The sequence below is a fragment of the Pogoniulus pusillus genome, chromosome 3, assembly GCF_015220805.1.
Source record: "Pogoniulus pusillus isolate bPogPus1 chromosome 3, bPogPus1.pri, whole genome shotgun sequence".
Classification (NCBI taxonomy): domain Eukaryota; kingdom Metazoa; phylum Chordata; class Aves; order Piciformes; family Lybiidae; genus Pogoniulus; species Pogoniulus pusillus.
Window position 1 is genome coordinate 1,797,292 of NC_087266.1, and position 23,827 is coordinate 1,821,118.

Sequence of the window (23,827 nt, forward strand, 5' to 3'; positions counted from 1 at the left end):
CGGAGATAGGCGGCCGGCCTGGCCAATCGCAACGGGAGGGGGGCAGGCCCGGGGCAGCGCGCTGACCAATGGGAGGGCGGAAGGCCGCTGCCGGCGCAGGGCGGCCCGCGGGCGGGGCAGGCAGAGGCTGCGCCCGGCGGGGCAGGGGTCGTGCGTGCGGGCGGTGAGTGCGGGCGGGACGGGGCCGGTGCGGGGCGGGCGGGACGGCTCCGCTCGGCTCCCGCGGAAGGGCTCCGTGGAGCGGGACGCTTCCCACCCGCGGCGGGACGGGTACAGCGACGTGAGGCGGCGGGGCCCTTTTGGAGAGCGGTGGTTCAGGACCTGTGCCTGCCGACCCCTGCTTCTAGGCTTCTGCTTCCAACGGCGTCCTCCCGGGTGGATCCTCCCTTCCTCCTCCTCCTCTGCCTGAAAGGAAGTTGTAGCAAGGTGGGGTTGGTTTCTTCTCCCAAGGAACGAGATGAGAGGAAATGGCCTGAAGGGACATTGTAGCCAGGTGGGGTTGGGCTCTGCTGCCAGGCAAGCAGCAACAGAATGAGTGGATACAGTCTCAAGCTCTGCCAGGGGAGGTCTAGGCTGGATGTTGTTAGGAAGTTGCTGGCAGAGAGAGTGATTGGCATTGGAATGGGCTGCCCAGGGAGGTGGTGGAGTGGCCGTGGCTGGAGGAGTTGCAGCCAAGCCTGGCTGGGGCACTTAGTGCCATGGTCTGGTTGGTTGGGCAGGGCTGGATGCTAGGCTGGGCTGGCTGAGCTTGGAGCTCTCTGCCAGCCTGCCTGATTCTATGATTCTAAGTTCTGCCCGGGGACGTTTAGGTTGAGTATCAGAAGAAACTTCTTCACTGAAAGGCTTCTCAAAGCCTGGAACAGTCAGCCCGGGGTTGAGTCACTGCCCCTGGAGGTGTTCAAAAGACGCAGAGATGTGGTGTTGAGGGACGTGGTTTAGCACCAGACACCTAGATAACGGCTGGAGTCGATCTTGCAGGTCTTTTCCAGCCAAAGTGATTCTGATTCCTGCCCTGATGTCTCTTCCAGCTTGGTTGATTCAATGACTCTGTTCTCTGACCTTTCCTCTTGCGTTCCTCCTCTGCCTTTGTCAAAGTTCTCTGCCCCTCCTGCCCTGTTCTTTCATCAGCCCTCACCCTCTGTGACCTCTCGCAAGGAGAAGCACAGAATGGGTGGCTTGGAAGAGAACGGCATGAGACTGAACAAGGCCAAGTGCAGGGTTCTACACTTTGGCCACAACAACCCCAGGCAGTGCTGCAGGCTGGGGCCAGAGTGGCTGACAGCAGGCAGGCAGAAAGGGCCTTGGGGGTGCTGGCAGAGAGGAGCTGAAGCTGAGTCAGCAGTGCCCAGGTGGGCAGCAGAGCCAATGGCATCCTGGGCTGGCTCAGGAGCAGTGTGGGCAGCAGGACAAGGGAGGTTCTTGTGCCCCTGTGCTCAGCACTGCTCAGGCCACAGCTTGAGTGCTGTGTCAGGGCTCCTGAATTGCAGAGAGCTGTTGAGGTGCTGGAAGGTGTTTGGAGCAGGGCAGCAAGGCTGGGGAGGGGCCTGGAGCACAGCCCTGTGAGGAGAGGCTGAGAGAGCTGGGGGGGTGCAGCCTGCAGCAGAGGAGGCTCAGGGCAGAGCTGATTGCTGCCTGCAGCTGCCTGCAGGGAGGCTGTAGCCAGGTGGGGTTGGGCTTTGCTGCCAGGCAAGCAGCAAGAGAAGAAGGGGCCAGAGTCTGAAGCTGTGCCAGGGCAGGTCTAGGCTGGATGTTGTTAGGAAGTTGCTGGCAGAGAGAGTGATTGGCATTGGAATGGGCTGCTCAGGGAGGTGGTGGAGTGGCTGTGGCTGGAGGTGTTGCAGCCAAGCCTGGCTGGGGCACTTAGTGCCATGGTCTGGTTGGTTGGGCAGGGCTGGGTGCTAGATTGGCTGGAGGAACTTGGAGGTCTCTTCCAACCTGGTTGGTTCTATGATTCCATGAAACTGTTTCTGGAGGGATCTGGCTCTTAGGTTTCAAGCAGGAGCAGAGCTCTTCTGACTGCACCAACAGCCAGTTTTCTTCATGATGTGGCTTTCACAGAATCACAGTTTAGGGACTGGAAGGGACCTTGAATGGTCATCTAGTCCAACCCCCTCTGCCAGAGCAGGATCACCTGTACCAGACCACAGAGCAACACATCCAGGTGGGTCTTGAATATCTCCAGAGAGGGAGACTCCACAACCTCCCTGGCAGCCTGTTCCAGGCTTCTGGCACCCTCACAGGGGAAAAAATTCCTTGTCATGTTTACACGGAGCTTTTTGTGCCTCAACTTACACCCACTGCCCCTTGTCCTATTGCTGGGCATCACCCAGCAGAGCCTGGCTCCATCTTCTTGGCATTCAGCCTTTACATATTTATAGACATGAGTAATGTCACCTCTCAATCTCCTCCTCTCCAGGCCAATGAGCCCCAGCTCCCTCAGTCCCTCCCTGTCAGGAAGATGTTCCAATCTCTTCATCATTTTTGTGGCTCTGCACTGGACTCCCCCAAGCAGTTCCCTGAGGTCCTTGAGCTGAGAGATGCTGATCTTCCTCCTGAACAGGAAGGGCAGAAGGGTGGCTTTACCCTTGAGGTGTGTCACTTGGCTGCTGTGCTAGTCTGACACATTTCCAGGGTATCACTAAGTGATTCCTTTCCTCTTGTCTGCTCCTGGAATGACACCAGCAGTGGTGTGAAGGGCTTTGAAGAGAGTGTGAGCTTTCCTGGTGCTGGAAGGAAGCACTTTCTGAGGCAGAATTCCCTGCTGCTGCCTGGCTGTGACTGTGGCAGCAGACCTGAAAATTGCTGTGGCTAATAGCAAAAAGTGGTTGGTCTGTAGCAGGGCTGAAGAGGTCTCAGCTGGAGCATTCTCTCTAGTTCTAGCCCACAAATGTCAAAGCCAATTGTTGGCTGCCAAGGAAAAAACAAACCAAGAAGAAAATAAGCAGATTTAGAAAACATGACTGGAGGGGAAAACATGACTGGAGGGAAGTGAAGTTGAATCCAAAAGGAAGACAAAAGACCAAGAATTAAGTCCTCAGGAAAACAAAAGTTGGTGAAAAGGACAAAGATTAAACTGTTCTTGTCCACAACAGAAAGGATTAAAAATAAAAGGTTTAAATTGAGACAGGATTTGGGTCAAACATGACAAAAGTTGCTGCCTGGGTGTTTAACTCTCTTGAGATGCTACACAGAGAGACTTGGCCACTTTAAGGGGCAATTGGGGAGAGAAGATTTGACTCTTTTGTGTCTTTAAAGTCTCCTTTGCTATAGCAATGTGGCAGTGCCATTGCTTTGTTCAGGGCTTTTCTATTGGATTGGCTTGTTTGGGATTTTTAACCTCATTTACCAATTCCAATCCATGAAGCAGGCAAAGAAAGTGTTCCCCTCTCAGGTATTTCAGGGAATTATCACCTTCATTCTAGGTTTAAGGGAGAAGATTAAAACCCAGCTGTGAGAGGACATTCTGGGATGTGATCCTTGCTGGTACTTTTAAAAGTTGAGCACCCAAGATTTGTACAGTGTGGAAGACAATTTGCCCCAAATCCCCCAGAGGACTGGCAGTTGAGCAAATCTGCTCATCTGCTGTTCAGTTCTGCTGTCACAAGATCCCCTGGATAAAGTCTGGAGCAGCATTTCCTTCCCAGCTCCTCAGGGCAAGGACACAATTCTCTGCTTCCATCCAGCTGCTGCATATGTTAGGCTGATGTTACATATTAAATATCATTTTTCCAGACATTGGTTCATCTTTGGGATGACTTCCCCTGAAATTGCCTCCCTTTCCTGGGGTCAGATGAAGGTGAAAGGCTGCTCTACAACCTATAAGGACTGCAAAGTATGGCCGGGAGGAAGCCGGACCTGGGATTGGCGAGAAACTGGGACCAATGTAAGTTTGCTGTCCACAGAATGGCTTGGAAGGGACCTCCAAAGGTCATCTTCTCCAACCCCCCTGCAGTCAGGGATGCTCAGAGCCTTGGTGAGCCTGACCTTGAATCAGAGAATCAGTCAGGGCTGGAAGGGAGCACAAGGAGCAGTCAGTGCCAACCCCCTGCCATGCCCAGGGACACCCTACCCTAGAGCAGGCTGCACACAGCCTCAGCCAGCCTGGCCTCAAACACCTCCAGCCATGGGGCCTCAACCACCTCCCTGGGCAACCCAGTCCAGCCTCTCACCACTCTCCTGCTCAACAACTTCCTCCTCACCTCCAGCCTCACTCTCCACACCTCCACCTTTGCTCCATTCCCCCCACTCCTGCCACTCCCTCACACCCTCCAAAGTCCCTCCCCAGCTTTTTTGGAGCCCCCTTCAGATGCTGGAAGGCCCCAAGAAGGTCCCCTGGGAGCCTCCTCTGCTCCAGCCTGCACAGCCCCAACTCTTTCAGGCTGTGCTCACAGCAGAGCTGCTGCAGCCCTCTCAGCATCCTCCTGGCCCTGCTCTGGACACTCTCCAGCATCTCCACAGCCCTCTTGTCCCAGGGGCTCCAGAGCTGGATGCAGGACTCCAGCTGGGGTCTCATCAGAGCAGAGCAGAGGGGGAGAATCCCCTCCCTGGCCCTGCTGGCCACACTGCTGCTGCTGCAGCCCAGGCTGTGCTTGGCTCTCTGGGCTGCAAGTGCACACTGGTGGCTGATGTCTATGTTAGTTTTCAACTCACACTCAGTGTTCCACCACTCTTGTGGTAAAAAACGTCCTAATATCCAATCTAAATCTGCTCTTCTCCCTCTTCAAACCATTGTCCCTTGCCCTATGGGACTCTGAGAATGGGCCAGGGAACAGCTGTTGAAGTTGCAGCCAGAACTCCACAAGCTGCCTTTTGCCTTCATCTAACACTTTTAGCCTATCCCTGGGAGGAACAGGGCATTATGTTCCAGAATGACTTAGGAGAGGTGAGAGGACTGCAGGGACAGAGGTGACAGGATCCAGCCACTGCTGCCACCACTCCTCACAGCTACTCTGACCAGGCCACTCTCACACACCACAGAGCTCTCCAACACCATTCTGTGTTTGATTAAGAGCAGTTGTTGTAAGGTGCTGATAACAACCTCTCTTTCAGACTGTGTAAACAAAAGTTGTCTTGAGTGATAGGAAAAAAAATGCTGGGAAGTGAAAAGAAACCCAACAGTAAATGACTCTCTGCTTGGGAGACAACAGGGCATGAGATGCAGTTTAGATCCTTTTCCTTGGGATCACTTGGACTCATTTCAGAGCTAAAATCACAGAAACATTCAGGTTGGAAAAGACCCTTAGGATCACCAAGTCCAACTCAAAACCCCACTCTGCAAGGTGCACCCTAACCCCCAGCACCACATCCAAAGGACCTGCAAACACACCCAGGGTTGGTGACTCCATCACCTCCCTGCCCAGCCCATTCCAGTGCCTGACCACTCTTGCTGGGAAAACATTTTTCCTGACATCCACTCTAAACCTACCCATTGGCAGCTTGAGGCCATTCCCTCTTCTTCTATCACTAATTACCTCTGAGAAGAGACCAGCACCAACTTCTTCACAACCTCCTTTCAGGTAGCTGTAGACAGCAATGAGGTCTCCCCTCAGCCTCCTTTTTTCCCAACTACCCATCCCCAGCTCCTTCAGTTGCTCTCCATCAGATTTATTCTCCAGGCCCTTGCCCAGCTTCCCTCCTCTGCTCTGCACTGGCTCCAGCACATCCAAATCTCTCTTGTAATGCAGTGCCCAAAACTGGCCAAGGGGTGGCCTCACCAGAGCTGAGTACAAGGGGACAACCACCTGCCTGCTCCTGCTGGACACAGCATTTGTAATCCAAGCCAGGATTGGCCACCTGGGCACACTGCTGGCTCATATTCAGCTCCCTGTCAGTTAGAACCCTCAGGTCCCTTTCATCTAGACAGCTCTCCAGGCCTGTAGCATTGCTTGGGGTTGTTATCACCCAAATGCAGGACCTGGCATTTAGCCTTGCTGAAGCTCATCCAATCTATCCAAGTCCCTCTGTAGAGCTTCCCTAACCTCATGCAGGTCAACACTGCCACCTAACTTGGTGTCATCTGCAAACCTGCTGCTGACACTCTCTATGTCTGCATCAAGATCATCAGTAAAGATGTTAAACAGAACTGGTCCCAACACTGAGCCAGTCACTGAGGAACACCACTTGTGACCAGCCACCAGCTGGCTGAACAATGCATCTGCATGAAGAGCCACAGGCTGCCTAACCACCCAGTTAATTCTCTTGGGAGCTACTGTCCCTTCATCCAGGTCACAGATGAAGTCCATGAATGCTGTTAGAGGAGTCCTCCAACTGAAACAAGAAAATTGAGTCTGTGTAAAATTAACAGCAAAAGGAGGAAAAAAATCAAACCAGTTGGGTAATTGGGAGAGGGAGGGTTTCTGGCAGCACTTTTACACCATCAGGAGGTGAAAAAAGTCCTGGCATCTTCTCTAGGTCACTTATAAAGCTTTAGATCACTCCAATCCCCTTCAGGCCACACCTGCAGTGCTGTGTCCAGTTGTGGGCTCCTGAATTGCAGAGAGCTGTTGAGGTGCTGGAAGGTGTTTGGAGCAGGGAAGCAAGGCTGGGGAGGGGCCTGGAGCACAGCCCTGTGAGGAGAGGCTGAGGGAGCTGGGGGGGTGCAGCCTGCAGCAGAGGAGGCTCAGGGCAGAGCTCATTGCTTTCTGCAGGGAGGCTGTAGCCAGGTGGGGTTGGGCTCTGCTGCCAGGCAAGCAGCAAGAGAAGAAGGGGACAGAGTCTGAAGCTGTGGCAGGGCAGGTCTAGGCTGGATGTGAGGAGGAAGTTGCTGGCAGAGAGAGTGATTGGCATTGGAATGGGCTGCCCAGGGAGGTGGTGGAGTGGCTGTGGCTGGAGGTGTTGCAGCCAAGCCTGGCTGGGGCACTTAGTGCCATGGTCTGGTTGGTTGGGCAGGGCTGGGTGCTAGGCTGGGCTGGCTGAGCTTGGAGCTCTCTTCCAACCTGCTTGATTCTGTGACTCTATGAGGAGTTGGGTGACTTGGTTTGAAAATGAAGAGTGAGCAGTACATGTGAGAACAGAAGAAAGCTTCTCTAGACTGCCTCTGCAGCTCCAGAAGAGCTGTGATGAGGAAGCTCATCTGAACTGGATTGACTGGGAATAGCAGGACTCACCAGACAGATTTTGCTGCACACTTCTTTGCACTTGACTACAGAGCATCTGCTTTTTCCTTTGAGCATGTTTTTCCAGGGGGAAGGTGGAGCTGAATTATGGGAAGCAAGCAGTGCTGGTCATGTCCCACACACTAGCTGCAAACAAATTGCTTCCTTTCCTTCTCTGCTGTCAGACTGCTGTCTAGTACCTAATTCTTTCATCAGGAAAATTGTCTGACTGGCTCTGCAAGGTTCTGTAACCAAGCACTAATAGTTGTTGTGACCTTCACCCCTGGGAATGAAAGGCAGCCTTCCCTGGCTGCCTGCCTTTCAGTGCCATCTGCTAATGGCAGAGAAGCAGTAGGAATCCTGAGAGGAAGGCCAGAGAACAAAACAGGCCAGAAATTCTGCTGCCCTTCCTCTTTGCCTTCAGCTGTCAGATCAGCAAGGATACATCACTCCATGGTCCATGCTTCTTTTGATGACTATTTCCTACAAAGCACATGGAAGCTCCCACATCAGTGTCTTGTGTAACCAAGGAAGATCCTTTTGTTCTATGGCTGCAGTATCTCAGGAGTACTGATAACAGCACAGCAAACCTTCCCCAGCCAACTAACTACTGTAACTGCAGTGAAACCAGACCCCTTCTTTTTGTCTGCTTTAATGGAATTGCGCAGGTTGGGAGAGAGCTCCAAGCTCAGCCAGCCCAACCTAGCACCCAGCCCTGCCCAACCAACCAGACCATGGCACTAAGTGCCCCAGCCAGGCTTGGCTGCAACACCTCCAGCCACGGCCACTCCACCACCTCCCTGGGCAGCCCATTCCAATGCCAATCACTCTCTCTGACAGCAACTTCCTAACAACATCCAGCCTAGACCTGCCCTGGCACAGCTTCAGACTCTGTCCCCTTCTTCTCTTGCTGCTTGCCTGGCAGCAGAGCCCAACCCCACCTGGCTACAGCCTCCCTGCAGGCAGCTGCAGGCAGCAATCAGCTCTGCCCTGAGCCTCCTCTGCTGCAGGCTGCACACCCCTAGCTCCCTCAGCCTCTCCTCACAGGGCTCTGCTCCAGGCCCCTCCCCAGCCTTGCTGCCCTGCTCCAAACACCTTCCAGCACCTCAACATCTCTCTGCAATTCAGGAGCCCACAACTGGACACAGCACTGCAGGTGTGGCCTGACAACACCTCGTTAAATAACTCAAGCAACTGTTACAGCTCTTTGTTTGGGGAGTTTTGGTTCAGACATTTCTATCTCAAAATTAAGGGTAGAGCAGAAGCTGAAGCTGTGAACTGCAGTGAAGCTAACCCAGCCTTTCAGTCCTCTTTGTAAAGGAGATTTGCAAACTAAACAAGCAAAGACTTTAATCACTTTAATAATTTGAGGAGCTGTTTGTCATTAAAATGAGTGAACTTTGGCTTGCCACAGCCTTTGCTACTGAAAGGTTTTGTTTCTTTGAAAACAAACAGCAATCTCTTGCAGTTTATTGATTGCCCTTTAACCTTTCTGCCTAACCCCTGTAAATATTAAATGTGTTAGAAATGTGTTCTGAACTGTTTAATAAGGAATGATAACACTGCCATCAATTGATTAACTCTCATCCCTCCTCAGCACATACAACACCTCTTTAAGTACCAGTGGTAGCTACTGTCTGTGTGCAGAAAGGAGGATGTGTTACATCTGGGTACAGCTAATTTACCTGCTGCTCTGTGGGCAGTTTCAGAGCAGGCAGAGGAAGCTTTGCTGGTTGGTGCTGACAGGACTGTGGCAGTTGAGACGTGACCCTTCTCTTCCTCTGACACTTAGCATTCTCCAGGAGTGCAGCCAGCTGACCTTGAAGAAGTTGTCAAGAAGGGGGTTAAAACGCTGGTGATTGGCCGTGGCATGAGTGAGGCTTTGCAGGTAGGGCTTGGGTCTGTGGGAAACAGAAACCACAACTCTTTGGTTTTCCTCTCTGTATGATGTGGGAGGTGGGGGGGAAGGAATCATGGAATGGTAGCAGCTGGAAGGGACCTCTGGAGATTGAGTCCAGCCCTGCTGACAAAGGTGGTGACTGGAGACTTCCAACCTTGCTCTGGCACTGGTGCTGACGGGAGACTTCCAACCTTACTGTGGCACTGCTGCTGCTGACTGGAGACTTAGAGCCTTACTGTGGCACTGCTGCTGCTGACTGGAGACTTCCAACCTTACTGTGGCACTGCTGCTGCTGACTGGAGACTTCCAACCTTACTGTGGCACTGCTGCTGCTGACTGGAGACTTCCAACCTTACTGTGGCACTGCTGCTGCTGACTGGAGACTTAGAGCCTTACTGTGGCACTGCTGCTGCTGACTGGAGACTTCCAACCTTACTGTGGCACTGCTGCTGCTGACTGGAGACTTCCAACCTTACTGTGGCACTGCTGCTGCTGACTGGAGACTTCCAACCTTGCTGTGGCACTGCTGCTAACTGGAGACTTCCAACCTTGCTGTGGCACTGCTGCTGCTGACTGGAGACTTCCAACCTTGCTGTGGCACTGCTGCTGCTGACTGGAGACTTCCAACCTTGCTGTGGCACTGCTGCTGCTGACTGGAGACTTCCAACCTTACTGTGGCACTGCTGCTGCTGACTGGAGACTTCCAACCTTGCTATGGCACTGCTGCTGCTGACTGGAGACTTCCAACCTTACTGTGGCACTGCTGCTGCTGACTGGAGACTTCCAACCTTGCTGTGGCACTGCTGCTGCTGCTGACTGGAGACTTCCAACCTTGCTGTGGCACTGCTGCTGCTGCTGACTGGAGACTTCCAGCCTTGCTGTGGCACTGCTGCTGACTGGAGACTTCCAACCTTGCTGTGGCACTGCTGCTGCTGACTGGAGACTTCCAACCTTACTGTGGCACTGCTGCTGACTGGAGACTTCCAACCTTACTGTGGCACTGCTGCTGCTGACTGGAGACTTCCAACCTTACTGTGGCACTGCTGCTGCTGACTGGAGACTTCCAACCTTGCTGTGGCACTGCTGCTGCTGACTGGAGACTTCTAACCTTACTGTGGCACTGCTGCTGCTGACTGGAGACTTCCAACCTTACTGTGGCACTGCTGCTGCTGACTGGAGACTTCCAACCTTGCTGTGGCACTGCTGCTGCTGACTGGAGACTTCCAACCTTGCTGTGGCACTGCTGCTGCTGACTGGAGACTTCAACCTTACTGTGGCACTGCTGCTGCTGACTGGAGACTTCCAACCTTGCTGTGGCACTGCTGCTGCTGACTGGAGACTTCCAACCTTGCTGTGGCACTGCTGCTGACTGGAGACTTCCAGCCTTGCTGTGGCACTGCTGCTGCTGACTGGAGACTTCCAACCTTACTGTGGCACTGCTGCTGCTGACTGGAGACTTCCAACCTTGCTGTGGCACTGCTGCTAACTGGAGACTTCCAACCTTGCTGTGGCACTGCTGCTGCTGACTGGAGACTTCCAACCTTGCTGTGGCACTGCTGCTGCTGACTGGAGACTTCCAACCTTGCTGTGGCACTGCTGCTGCTGACTGGAGACTTCCAACCTTACTGTGGCACTGCTGCTGCTGACTGGAGACTTCCAACCTTGCTATGGCACTGCTGCTGCTGACTGGAGACTTCCAACCTTACTGTGGCACTGCTGCTGCTGACTGGAGACTTCCAACCTTGCTGTGGCACTGCTGCTGCTGCTGACTGGAGACTTCCAACCTTGCTGTGGCACTGCTGCTGCTGCTGACTGGAGACTTCCAACCTTGCTGTGGCACTGCTGCTGCTGCTGACTGGAGACTTCCAACCTTGCTGTGGCACTGCTGCTGCTGACTGGAGACTTCCAACCTTGCTGTGGCACTGCTGCTGCTGACTGGAGACTTCCAGCCTTGCTATGGCACTGCTGCTGCTGACTGGAGACTTCCAACCTTACTGTGGCACTGCTGCTGCTGACTGGAGACTTCCAACCTTGCTGTGGCACTGCTGCTGCTGCTGACTGGAGACTTCCAACCTTGCTGTGGCACTGCTGCTGCTACTGACTGGAGACTTCCAACCTTGCTGTGGCACTGCTGCTGCTGACTGGAGACTTCCAACCTTGCTGTGGCACTGCTGCTGCTGACTGGAGGTGGTGGTGACTGAAGACTTTCAAAACCTGCCTGGGTGCATTCCTGTTGTGACCTCCTCTAGGTGAACCTACGTTGGACTGGGAGGGATTTGGACTAGGTGATCTCCAGAGGTCCCTTCCAAGATGTCTGTGAGCTTTACTTCAGGGAGAGCAATTCTCTAGCTTTTTGGGGAGTTGCACCTTGTTGAGATGTAGTTACCTTTAGCTCCAGCTCTGTTTCTCTGAGTAAGAAAGGGCTGCATTTAGCACTGTGTTAAGGAGAGATGGGAGAGGTGTACAGAAGTATGGCTGAGGCACTTAGTGCCATGGTCTGGTTGACTGGATAGTGCTGGGTGATAGGCTGGACTGGATGAGCTTGGAGGTCTCTTCCAACCTGGTTGGTTCTGTGATTCCATGTAGCTTTAGTGAAGAGAATAAAGAGCAAATCAATCACAGAAATATCTAATCCTTGTTCTTCTCATTCCCTTTTCTCTTCTGAGGTTCCACCATCGACTGTGGACTACCTGAAGAAGAATGGCATTGATGTCTTGGTCCTGCAAACAGAGAAGGCTGTGGAAGAGTACAATGCCCTGGCTGCCCAGGGGGTCAAAGTAGGAGGAGTCTTCCACTCAACCTGCTGAAGCCTTCACAGCTCATTTTGCCTCCCTTGGCTGCAGCCAAATCAGCGTCCAGTGAATCAGATTACAGTCAGCACAGCATGGGCTGAGGTGCCAAGGCATTTGTGCACTGCCAATCTAAAATGTGAGGGCAGTCTCTAGGAGTTCAGGGTCTAAAGCAGCTGAGTGCTTACAGAAAGAGGCTGTTAATGAAATGAATTAATTACAGAGCTGTTTCCATACATGCTTGAGATTTGAACTGATCTTCCTCTGAGGACTGTCCATACTCTGGCTGCTTAACTTTTCACTCATTGGCTGAATTAAAGCACTAAGTTTTGGCAACTTTTCCTAGGAAATGGCCTGAAATTAGAGTGGTGGCTACTGGAATGCAGCCATGAGATAACTGATGAGTACCACAAAAAGGGTAGATAAAAAGTATCTTCCACTCCAGATGATAAAATAAATGAAAAAGTGAAACCAGAACATAAAACTTTGCCTCCTGCTGGTAACTCCACTCAGGATCTGGGTCCTTTTTCAGTCTGGGTCCTTTTTCAGTCTGGGTCCTATTTGAATCTGGGTCCATTTTTTTGAACCTGGGAATATTATTTTCTTTTTTGTAATTTTCAGCTTGGTAAAAGGAAACAAAAAGTGTCTACAGGGAATAAACATATTATCTGTGCCTTAAAGAGTTTTCCTTTGGAGGAAAGGATGTCCATGTTCCTTTGGACGTGGAGATGCTGGAGAGTGTCTAGAGCAGGGCCAGGAGGATGCTGAGAGGGCTGCAGCAGCTCTGCTGTGAGCACAGCCTGAAAGAGTTGGGGCTGTGCAGGCTGGAGCAGAGGAGGCTCCCAGGGGACCTTCTTGTGGCCTTCCAGCAGCTGAAGGGGGCTACAAAAAAGCTGGAGAGAGACTTCTGGGGCTGTCAGGGAGTGTCAGGAGTGGGGGGGAATGGAGCAAAGGTGGAGGTGTGGAGAGTGAGGCCGGAGATGAGGAGGAAGTTGTTGAGCAGGAGAGTGGTGAGAGGCTGGACTGGGTTGCCCAGGGAGGTGGTTGAGGCCCCATGGCTGGAGGTGTTTGAGGCCAGGCTGGCTGAGGCTGTGTGCAGCCTGCTCTAGGGTAGGGTGTCCCTGGGCATGGCAGGGGGGTTGGCACTGGCTGATCCTTGTGCTCCCTTCCATCCCTGACTCATTCTGTGATAGGCTGTGCAGTGTATACCTACTGATGTGTTTGAGGATTGAGCTGTGCAATACATCTCTCTAAAAGCATTTGAGGCTTAGGGCAGCCTGAAAGAGGAAGAGGCTTTGGAAGAGAGGACTGAGAGGATGGGCAAGAACACCTTCCACTAGACCAGGGTGCTCAAAGCCCCATCCAACCTGACCTGGAACATCCTCTCAGTACAGCATGTGCCTGACACTGTTAGGAGACACTGAGCTCTCACATCCAGGGTGGGTTTTGTTCCCCTGTTTCTATTTTCATACTGAACTGGCACATGGATGACAAAGCTACATTCAGCAGAGCTGCTCAGCCCAGGGCCTGCAGTGGAGAAAAGGGCTGTGGGCTCCTCACACCTGTGCTGTGTGTTTTGTCCCTCTCAAAAAGCAGGGGAGGATCACAGCCCATGCAGCACTGCCAGGTGACTTCAGAGATGCTTTGTGCTGCAGCCTCTCTTAATTGTTCCTTTCATTTGGCACTCGGTAGGATGCAGAAGATTCCACTCCTGAAACAGGGAGCTGCAGCCTGCAAAGAGAAAGGTTCCTCTCTTTCAGTGTAAAGCCTTCAGCTTTTGCTGCCATCAGCACAACGTTTTGGTGGCAACAAGGTCTTACCTGCCCTAAGTCACTTCCTTCTCTACCTTCTTGTCCCACTCTCCTCGCAGCTTCTCGAGTCAGCTTTGTCAGCGCCCACGAAAGCCTCTGCTCCACTTGGGCTGCTCCAACCTCTCAGAGCTCAGTTTCCTCCTCGGTGCCTGAAAATGCTTTGCTGCAGGCTGGAAACAGCTGGGACTGATTCATCCAAAGCCTCACCCGGAGCTCCCGACGCTGCCCTTATGGAACTGCTGCTTTCAGCTACTGCCATAAATAATTCCTTAGCATCACAGGCACAGTGCCCAAATCCTGGGAACGCCTGCCTGGGGCAGCACTGCTGGCAGATGCCACTTCTCTGCCTCCCACCATCAAAACCATCTCCCAGCAGGCAGTGGACTCCACCCCCCCGCCCCGTTAAAGCGGAGCTGTGGCTGGGCTGGGTGCCAGGAAGGTTCCGTCCCAGCAGGGCAGGACAGTCCCTGGCCCTTATCTGCCTGGAGCAGCACAGGGGAGCTGGCAGCTGGAGGGGACAGGCCCTGCAAAGGCTCACAGGCAGCCAGTGCAGCATGGCTGGCATGGGCAGGGGACAGCACTCAGAGGTGGTGAGGTGCTGGAAGGTGTTTGGAGCAGGGCAGCAAGGCTGGGGAGGGGCCTGGAGCACAGCCCTGTGAGGAGAGGCTGAGGGAGCTGGGGGGGTGCAGCCTGCAGCAGAGGAGGCTCAGGGCAGAGCTCATTGCTGCCTGCAGCTCCCTGAAGGGAGGCTGTAGCCAGGTGGGGTTGGGCTCTGCTGCCAGGCAAGCAGCAAGAGAAGAAGGGGACAGAGTCTGAAGCTGTTCCAGGGCAGGTCTAGGCTGGATGTGAGGAGGAAGTTGCTGGCAGAGAGAGTGATTGGCACTGGAATGGGCTGCCCAGGGTGGTGGTGGAGTGGCTGTGGCTGGAGGTGTTGCAGCCAAGCCTGGCTGGGGCACTTAGTGCCATGGTCTGGTTGGTTGGGCAGGGCTGAGTGCTAGGTTGGGCTGGCTGAGCTTGGAGCTCTCTTCCAGCCTGCCTGATTCTGTGATTCTCTGACAGGACAAGGTGTGAGGTTTTGAAGGCAGGTCATTCAGAGTGGATAGAAGGAAGATATGCTTTTAGTGAGGGGGCAAGACACTGGCCCGGGTTGCCCAGAGGAGTGGAAGATCATTGAATCATGTTTCCTCCAGTTTCCATGGAGCTTCTTATGCCTCAACTTCTACCCATTGCCCCTTGTCCTGGCATTAAGCACTACCCAGCAGAGCCTGGCTCCAGCCTCTTGGCACTCACCTTTACATCTTTATGAACACGACTGAGGTCCCCTCTCAGTCTCCTCTCCCAACAGCACAGCCCCAGCTCCCTCAGGCTCTCCTCAAAAGGAAGATGTTCCACTGCCTTCAGCATCTTTGTGGCTCTGCACTGGACTCTCTCAAGCAGTTCCCTGAGGTCCTTGAACTGGGAGGCCCAGAGCTGGACACAGTATTCCAGATGTGGCTTCACCAGGGCAGAACAGAGGGGAAGGAGAACCTCTCTCCACCTACTAACCACAGCTTTTCTAATGCACTCCAGAATGGCACTGCCTTTCTTGGCCACAAGAGCACATTGCTGTGCTCTGGTAACAACAGCAAACATGACAACACATTTTGAACCCCTGAGCTGTGAGTTCAGCCTTTTCCTTCCTCTACAAGGCTCTTGCCCCTCTTGCCTGATCCCTAACTAGCAGGGAGAATGCAGAGGTGAGAGATGGTTGAACATTGATAGCTCTTGGCAAATTATTTGCCCTGCTTCCAGACTGCCCAATCTCTCTGTGGCTGCAGCTCTGTACTGGCATCACCTTACTCCACTTGCCAACACCTGAGAGAGCAGAACCTCCCTTCTGATTCAGCTGCCTCTGTTCCAAAGCCTCCATTCTCTCTTCCACAGAGATGACAGACACAGATTAGCTTGCCCCCTGAGTACAACCCCTTGGTTTTCTTTGCATTCTGAGATCAGTGATTTAATTACAGTGCAGAAGTCCAACCCTTAGCCAAAATTAAAGGACAACCAGCAAATGGGTAGAGACGTTTCTGAGATGACACAAGGTCCTGGAGCTGCACAGGGAGTATGAACTGCATAGATTGGAGACCTTTAGGCTTTTCTGCTGTCAAAACACAGTGGGTGGCAGGGGGGGGGAAGTCAGAAATAAAATCATCAGCATCTGGATGTAAACAACTACAGCAAAGCCCCAGAAGATTTACCTCCTGGCTACAACCATGGCTGCACCAAGTGCAAATCCTGCCTGGCAAACCTGGAGGCCTTCTAGGAACAGGTCACAACATGAATAGATGAGGGGAGAGCAACTGATGGCATTGACCTGACCTGAGCAAGGCCTTTGGCACTGTCCCACACCACAGCCTGGTCTCCAAGCTGGTGACACATGGGTGTGATGGGAGCACCACGAGGTGGATAAAGAACTGGCTTGATGGCTGCCCAGGCACAGCCACTCCACCACCTCCCTGGGCAGCCCATTCCAATGCCAATCACTCTCTCTGCCAACAACTTCCTAACAACATCCAGCTTAGACCTGCCCTGGCACAGCTTCATAGAATCACAGAATCAACCAGTTTGGAAGAGACCTCCAAGCTCATCCAGTCCAACCTATCCCCCAACCCTATCCAGTCAACCAGACCATGGCACTAAGTGCCTCATCCAGGCTTGGCTTCAACACCTCCAGGGATGGTGACTCCACTTGAGACTGTGTCCCCTTCTTCTCTTGCTGCTTGCCTGGCAGCAGAGCCCAACCCCACCTGGCTACAGCCTCCCTGCAGGTAGTTGTAGCCAGAAATGAGCTCTGCCCTGAGCCTCCTCTGCTGCAGGCTGCACACCCCCAGCTCCCTCAGCCTCTCCTCACGGGGCTGTACTCCAGGCCTCTCACCTACCCCTCCCTGCCAAGGCAGCATCCCCTAGGGTAGTTCACAGAGGAATGCACCCAGGCAGGGTTGGAAACTCTCCAGAGGAGACTCCACAACCTCTCTGGGCAGCCTGTTCCAGGGCTCTGGAAAGAAGTGAAGATGTGCAAGAGGACAGGTGGGTTCCCAGGCACAGGCCAACAAGCTGGGCTCCACCTGATGTGAAAAACACAGAAGTGCCAAGCTGCTGTGCTGCTGGAAGGCAAATTCCACGTCCTGAAGTTCTGCTGCTTGCACCAGAGTGGTTCCCCTGCCCTTGCACCACAACAGGAACAACCTGTGCCCTCCCCATAACCATAGCAGCTTCACCACAGCTGCACAGGATGCAAAAATCACTCAGGGCTTAGCCTGAGGCAAGTGGCAGTTTCACCTGGAGGTGTGGTTCCTACACAAGGACAAGAAGCAGCATTTGAGAGTATCATTGTGGTGTTCTTCTCTTTTTTACTAAGAATTTAGGTACCAATACACAAATGCAAGGTTTGGACACTCAAAAACCACCAAACCACCAAAAACCTCTCCAACTCCACAGCTTCATTTCAGGGTACTGTAAAACCAAGACCAAAGCATTTACACAGTAAATACTTCAGTAACTACACTGCAGGACAAACCAAGAGGCCTTGAAGTGAGACTTGTTTGATGCATAAAAAGGGAAGAGAGCTCCCAGTGAAGTTACCACTGGAATGCTGGCTGAGAACTGTCCCCATTCTGTTGATCCAATAGAGGAACACTTCTTACCTAGCTGAGTAACTCCTGTGTTGGTCTCTCTCCTTCCTACCAGAGCAGGCCAATTGTTCCTCAGCAGCTTTGTTTCTCTGCTTGGACTTTTTGTTATGAGACTACAAAAGTGGTTTGGTTTGATTCACTCTCTTGGGTGCTCAGAATGATATGATGTGCTCCAGCAAGCCCTTCTTTTAGGGACAGACTTCACCTCCTGGCTGGTTTGGGCATTATATAAACCTTGACAGGTTTGCTGAAGGGTATGGTCCCCTCTATGCCGTTCTCAGACTGTGGGACAGCCTCCAGGTTCTCACTCCAGGCAGCTTTAGGCAGTTTAGCAGATGCCTTGCTCCTGTTGGAGTTGTAGGCCAGCAGCAACCGCACTTCAATCTGACAGGGCTCTGCAGAGGGGAAAAAGCAACAGCAGAAGAAGCTCAGACACGAGGTCATCACACTGTGAGCAGCCACCACTGGATGAAACCTTCCTCTTGCCTCTCCTGGGCTCAGCACAGAGCCCTTCTGGGTTGACCTGAGCCCAGACTGCTGACAGAAAACACAACTCCTGTTGTTGCACTCCACACAGCAGAACTAACCAAGCACTGCTTGAGCTCTGCCCTTCCTTCATCACAGCTTAAAAACAAATAACCACTGAAGGTTAGGGACTGGAAGGGACTTCAAAAGATCACAGAATCAAGCAAGTTGGAAGAGAGCTCCAAGCTCAGCCAGCCCAACCTAGCACCCAGCCCAACCTAGCACCCAGCCCTGCCCAACCAACCAGACCATGGCACTAAGTGCCCCAGCCAGGCTTGGCTACAACACCTCCAGGCACAGCCACTCCACCACCTCCCTGGGCAGCCCATTCCAATGCCAATCACTCTCTCTGCCAGGAACTTCCTCCTCACATCCAGCCTAGACCTGCCCTGCCACAGCTTCAGACTCTGTCCCCTTCTCTTGCTGCTTGCCTGGCAGCAGAGCCCAACCCCACCTGGCTACAGCCTCCCTGCAGGCAGCTGCAGGCAGCAATCAGCTCTGCCCTGAGCCTCCTCTGCTGCAGGCTGCACACCCCCAGCTCCAAGCAAACAGGACCAATCAAGTAGCAAGCAATCCCCTTCTGCTTTTTATGTTTGAAGTCTACAGGGCAGCTCCTGAAGGGCTCCCACGGGGCAGTGGCAATGCCAGCTGAGGCCAGGCATGAAGGCTGCAGCTGCCCATTTCATCAGAGCTGAAGGGTGGCTTTTTAAGGGCAAGGAAAAGGGTGAAAGTTTAACCAGCAGTGAAACTGTACTGTCAAATACACACAGTTCCAAAGGTCCTCTGCTCAAATACCTGTCAGACCCAAACCAAGGAGTCAGGTTGTCTTTAATTCATAGAACAGTCTGGCTTGGAGAAGCCCTCTGAGATCACTGAGTCCAACCATTAACCTAACACCAGCATGGCCATTAAATCCTGTCCCAGAGTGCCATGTCCACACGCTGCTTGAACACCTCCAGGGATGGTGACTCCACCTCCTCCCTGGGCAGCCTGTTCCAGTGCCTGAACGCTCCTGCAGGGCAGAATTTTTGCCTAATATCCAACCTAAACCTCCCCTGGCAATTTCAGGCTATTCCCTCTTCTATCACCTGATGCAGGCTTGATGCCTACAACTCTTCCTGCTCTACACAGAAATAGGAACCCTCACCTTGACTATGTGCTGCCAGTTCCCACTGCTGGGAGGCAGCACCTGCAGCCCCCAGCAGGTAGGGAGCACCTTCTCTCCTCTCTTCTCACCCACTGATGACCTGGACCAGGGGATGGAGTCCAGCATCACTAAGTTAGCAGATGGCACCAAGCTAGGAGCAGCTGTGGAGCTGTTGGAGGGCAGCAGAGCCCTGTAGAGGGACCTGGCCAGGCTGGATGGGTGGGCAGAGGCCAAGGGGATGAGACTGAACAAGGCCAAGGGCAGGGTTCTACACTTTGGCCACAACAACCCCAAGCAGCACTACAGGCTGGGGCCAGAGTGACTGAGAGCAGCCAGGCAGAGAGGGCCCTGGGGGTGCTGGCAGAGAGGAGCTGAAGCTGAGGCAGCAGTGCCCAGGTGGGCAGCAGAGCCAGTGGCATCCTGGGCTGGCTCAGGAGCAGTGTGGGCAGCAGGACAAGGGAGGTTCTTTTGCCCCTGTGCTCAGCACTGCTCAGGCCACCCCTGGAGTGCTGTGTCCAGCTGTGGGCTCCTGAATTGCAGAGAGCTGTTGAGGTGCATGAAGGTGTTTGGAGAAGGGCAGCAAGGCTGGGGAGGGGCCTGGAGCAGAGCCCTGTGAGGAGAGGCTGAGGGAGCTGGGGGGGTGCAGCCTGCAGCAGAGGAGGCTCAGGGCAGAGCTCATTGCTGTCTGCAGCTGCCTGCAGGGAGGCTGTAGCCAGGTGGGGTTGGGCTCTGCTGCCAGGCAAGCAGCAAGAGAAGAAGGGGACAGAGTCTGAAGCTGTGGCAGGGCAGGTCTAGGCTGGATGTGAGGAGGAAGTTGCTGGCAGAGAGAGTGATTGGCATTGGAATGGGCTGCCCAGGGAGGTGGTGGAGTGGCCGTGGCTGGAGGTGTTGCAGCCAAGCCTGGCTGGGGCACTTATTGCCATGGTCTGGTTGGTTGGGCAGGGCTGGGTGCTAGGTTGGGCTGGCTGAGCTTGGAGCTCTCTTCCAACCTGAATTATTGATTCTATGAAAGGCTGTGAGAAATCTGAGCCACGCTGAAGGAAGCATCACCAACAGCTGTAGGCTGCAGAATCCTCAAAGCCTCTAAGGCTGTGGGCACAAACATCTTAGGTGCAGGAGACTGGAACCAAGCCAGACACAGCTCTGTCATGGAGAAGTGCAGCAAGGAACTTGTATCATCAACATTACCTGTCCAGGCTGTGTGGGAGAGGTACACCTGAGTTATCAACCTGTGCCTTCCAGGACCAGGATTCCTGAAGTCAGCTGGTTTGGGATGGATGATTTGTGCTTGTCCATCTGGATACAACACCTATGGGGAAAGGAAACCGAACTGAGACAGCCCAAATGACAGCTACAGCAAGGCTTTGCACAGTGTGTGTGGCAGCAGCTCAGAGGTATCCCTAAAAGGATGTTTTAATTTCTTTTCCAGGGAGTTTGAGTTTAGAAGAAAGAGTTATGGTCATTGGACATGGAATAATGATCACAAAAATGCATCTAATCCCATTGGTCTGCTGAAGATCCAGCAGGATGTGTCCTAGGAGGAAGCTGTTGGCAAAGAGAGTGATTGGCATTGGAATGGGCTGCCCAGGGAGGTGGTGGAGTGGCTGTCCCTGGAGGTGCTGAAGCCAAGCCTGGCTGGGGCACTTAGTGCCATGGTCTGGTTGGTTGGCCAGGGCTGGGTGCTAGGTTGGGCTGGCTGAGCTTGGAGCTCTCTTCCAACCTGCCTGATTCTATGATTCTGGAGCCTTCTCTTCTCCAGGGTGAACAACCCCAGCTCTCAGCCTGGCCTCACAGCAGAGATGTTCCTGCACATGCATCATTTTTGTGGCCTCCTTTGGACCCTTTTCAACAGATCATAGAATCAGTCAGGGCTGGAAGGGAGCACAAGGATCAGTCAGTTCCAGCCCCCCTGCCATGCCCAGGGACACCCTACCCTAGAGCAGGCTGCACACAGCCTCAGCCAGCCTGGCCTCAAACACCTCCAGCCATGGGGCCTCAACCACCTCCCTGGGCAACCCAGTCCAGCCTCTCACCACTCTCCTGCTCAACAACTTCCTCCTCACCTCCAGCCTCACTCTCCCCACCTCCTCCTTCGCTCCATTCCCCCCACTCCTGACACTCCCTGACAGCCAAAATAGTCCTTCCCCAACTTTTTTGGAGCCCCCTTCAGATGCTGGAAGGCCACAAGAAGGTCCCCTGGGAGCCTCCTCTGCTCCAGCCTGCACAGCCCCAACTCTTCCAGGCTGTGCTCACAGCAGAGCTGCTGCAGCCCTCTCAGCATCCTCCTGGCCCTATGAGGAGGAGCCCAGAGCTGGTCTCAGCACTGCAGGTGGGATCTGAGCAGAGAGGCAGAATCTCCTCCCATGACTTGCAGCTCCCAGGTACTGACATCCTGAAGCAAACTCCCCCCAGGACACAACTCTGTTTGTACTTAGGTCAGGTGATTGCTTACCTGGACTTTAACAGTTCCCTGGGGATCCTGCACGTGTTCCAGAGTTGCATCAACATCCAGTGCCACTACCAACCCCGAGGTGAACCTCAGAGGGTTGTCAGATTCACCAGTAGGCTCAATGATGTTTGCAGTAGCTCTATGGAGCTGTAAGGAGCAAAACAGTTGGCAAAAATAAGGCAGGGGGAGGAGGAAGGAAGAAGAAAGAAGACAATCATCACCATTCTTCATGGAGAGACTCTGCAGGAGCTTTGGATTCTCTTAGGGACTGGCAGGAAGGTCTCTGTAGTTTTAGCAGTAGTGCTGTGGATGCCAGGTAGGAATCACAGAATGGTTTGGGTTGGAAAGGACCTCTAAGTGTCATCCAGCCCAACCCCTCTGCAGCCAGCAGGGGCATCCTCACTGAGATCAGGCTCTCCAGAGCCCTCTCAAGCCTCACCTTGAATATCTCCAGGGATGGGGCCCCAACCACCTCCCTGGGCAGCCTGTTCCAGTGTTCCACTACCCTCATGGTAAAGAACTTGTTCCCAGCATCCAATCTAAACCTGCTCTGCTCTAGTTTGAAGCCACTGCTCCTAGTCCTGTCACTGCAGGCCTCTGCAAACAGTCACAGGCTCACAGGATGTCAGGGGCTGGAAAGGACCCAAGGATCCAGTCCAACCCTCCTGGCCAGAGCAGGACAATATTATCTAGCACAGATCACAGAGGAACACATCCAGACAGGGCTGGAAAGGCTCCAGAGAAGGAGACTCCACAACCTCTCTGGGCAGCCTGTGCCAGGCTCTGGGACCCTTCCAGGCAAGAAGTTGCCCCTTGTGTTGAGCTGGAACCTCCTGTGCTGCAGCTTCCATCCATTGCTGTTTGTCCTGTGCCAGGGAGCAGTGAGCAGAGCCTGTCCCCCACTCCTGGCAGCCCTCAGACACTTATAAACATTTATCAAATCCCCTCTCAGTCTTCTCTTCTCCAGACTAAGCAGCCCCAGGGCCCTCAGCCATGGCCTCCAGTACCCTCATCATCCTTGTAGGTGGACCCTCTCCAGCAGATCCCTGTCCCTCTTCTACTGGGGAGCCCAAAACTGAATCCAGTCCCGCTCCAGCCTTGTTGTAGCCTCCCCCTTCAGGTACTGGAAGACCACTCTTAGGTCTCACTGAAGCCTTCTCTTCTCCAGGAAGAAGAAAGCCTTTGAAGAACTAACACTTGGCACTGCCCAAGGACCTGAGTCCTAAAAGCTTCACAGAACCAAGCAGGTTGGGAGAGAGCTCCAAGCTCATCCAGCCCAACCTAGCACCCAGCCCTGCCCAACCAACCAGACCATGGCACTAAGTGCCCCAGCCAGGCTTGGCTGCAACACCTCCAGCCACGGCCACTCCACCACCTCCCTGGGCAGCCCATTCCAATGCCAATCACTCTCTCTGCCAACAACTTCCTCCTCACATCCAGCCTAGACCTGCCCTGCCACAGCTTCAGACTCTGGCCCCTTCTTCTCTTGCTGCTTGCCTGGCAGCAGAGCCCAACCCCACCTGGCTACAGCCTCCCTGCAGGCAGCTGCAGGCAGCAATGAGCTCTGCCCTGAGCCTGGTGTATTGGGAACTAGTCAAAAGCTGAGCCAGTCTGCAAGGACATTGGAACTCTGTGTCACACTGACCTGCTCTGGAAGAGGAAGGTGAAGGAAGCTGCTTTGGCGCAACGTTGTCTGAAGGATCTTGACCACCTCTGAAGGTTTGGATGTCACAAGCCTGGGCATTAAGTCCAGCAACTTATCTACAAAACTGCCTTGCATATGTGGGAGCTCAGAGATGAAGCATCTGTGTTAAGAAGAAATTAAAAGCATTAAATGACTCCTGTGGATGTTTTTACCAGCAGTGTTCCTGTCGGTTTCATCCTTTCACTGGAGGCCCCTTCCAACCCAAAGCTCGCTCAGCACACAGCTCTGTGGGCACAGGAATCCAGCTGCATTAAACAGGAGCTAGAAATGCTGAGGTGCTCATCAACAGCACATCAAAAAGCACTATAAAAAAAGCTGGGAAGGACTTTTCAGGGTATCAGGGAGTGACAGGACTAGGGGGAATGGAGCAAAGCTGGAGGTTATTTTGTTCTCCTTTAACTTCCAAATGAAAGCAGGATTACTTATGGTGGACAGGAAGCTCAGCAGGAGCCAGCAGTGTGCACTTGCAGCCCAGAGAGCCAAGCACAGCCTGGGCTGCAGCAGCAGCAGTGTGGCCAGCAGGGCCAGGGAGGGGATTCTCCCCCTCTGCTCTGCTGAGACCCCAGCTGCAGTCCTGCATCCAGCTCTGGAGCCCCTGGGACAAGAGGGCTGTGGAGATGCTGGAGAGTGTCCAGAGCAGGGCCAGGAGGATGCTGAGAGGCTGCAGCAGCTCTGCTGTGAGCACAGCCTGAAAGAGTTGGGGCTGTGCAGGCTGGAGCAGAGGAGGCTCCCAGGG

The 23,827-nt window shown here is 53.6% G+C and overlaps 2 protein-coding genes across 4 annotated transcripts in view; one reads left to right on the plus strand and one right to left on the minus strand.

Moving 5' to 3' along the window:
* Positions 1-60: 60 nt before the first annotated feature.
* On the plus strand, positions 61-12,267 carry AAMDC (adipogenesis associated Mth938 domain containing). Of its 3 annotated transcripts, none has more exons than XM_064168778.1 (4): positions 61-163; positions 3,733-3,883; positions 8,887-8,982; positions 11,661-12,267. In XM_064168778.1, the coding sequence occupies exons 1-4, from the start codon at positions 69-71 to the stop codon at positions 11,799-11,801; spliced, it is 483 nt and encodes a 160-aa protein (XP_064024848.1). In that variant the 5' UTR covers positions 61-68; the 3' UTR covers positions 11,802-12,267. The 3 variants fall into 3 exon arrangements, with proteins under 3 accessions (XP_064024848.1, XP_064024866.1, XP_064024855.1); XM_064168796.1 differs by lacking the exon at positions 61-163 and adding an exon at positions 357-426; XM_064168785.1 differs by lacking the exon at positions 61-163 and adding an exon at positions 2,059-2,161.
* Positions 12,268-16,963: 4,696 nt separating this feature from the next.
* Positions 16,964-23,827, minus strand: part of INTS4 (integrator complex subunit 4) — a 35,842-nt gene continuing 28,978 nt past the window's right edge. Inside the window, exons 20-23 of the mRNA XM_064168809.1 lie at positions 23,032-23,191; positions 21,390-21,533; positions 20,126-20,246; positions 16,964-17,660 (exon numbers count right to left, since the gene is read on the minus strand). Of these exons, the coding sequence (XP_064024879.1) occupies positions 17,467-17,660; positions 20,126-20,246; positions 21,390-21,533; positions 23,032-23,191 (619 nt within the window). The 3' untranslated portion in view covers positions 16,964-17,466. The remainder of the gene's footprint in view (positions 17,661-20,125; positions 20,247-21,389; positions 21,534-23,031; positions 23,192-23,827) is intronic.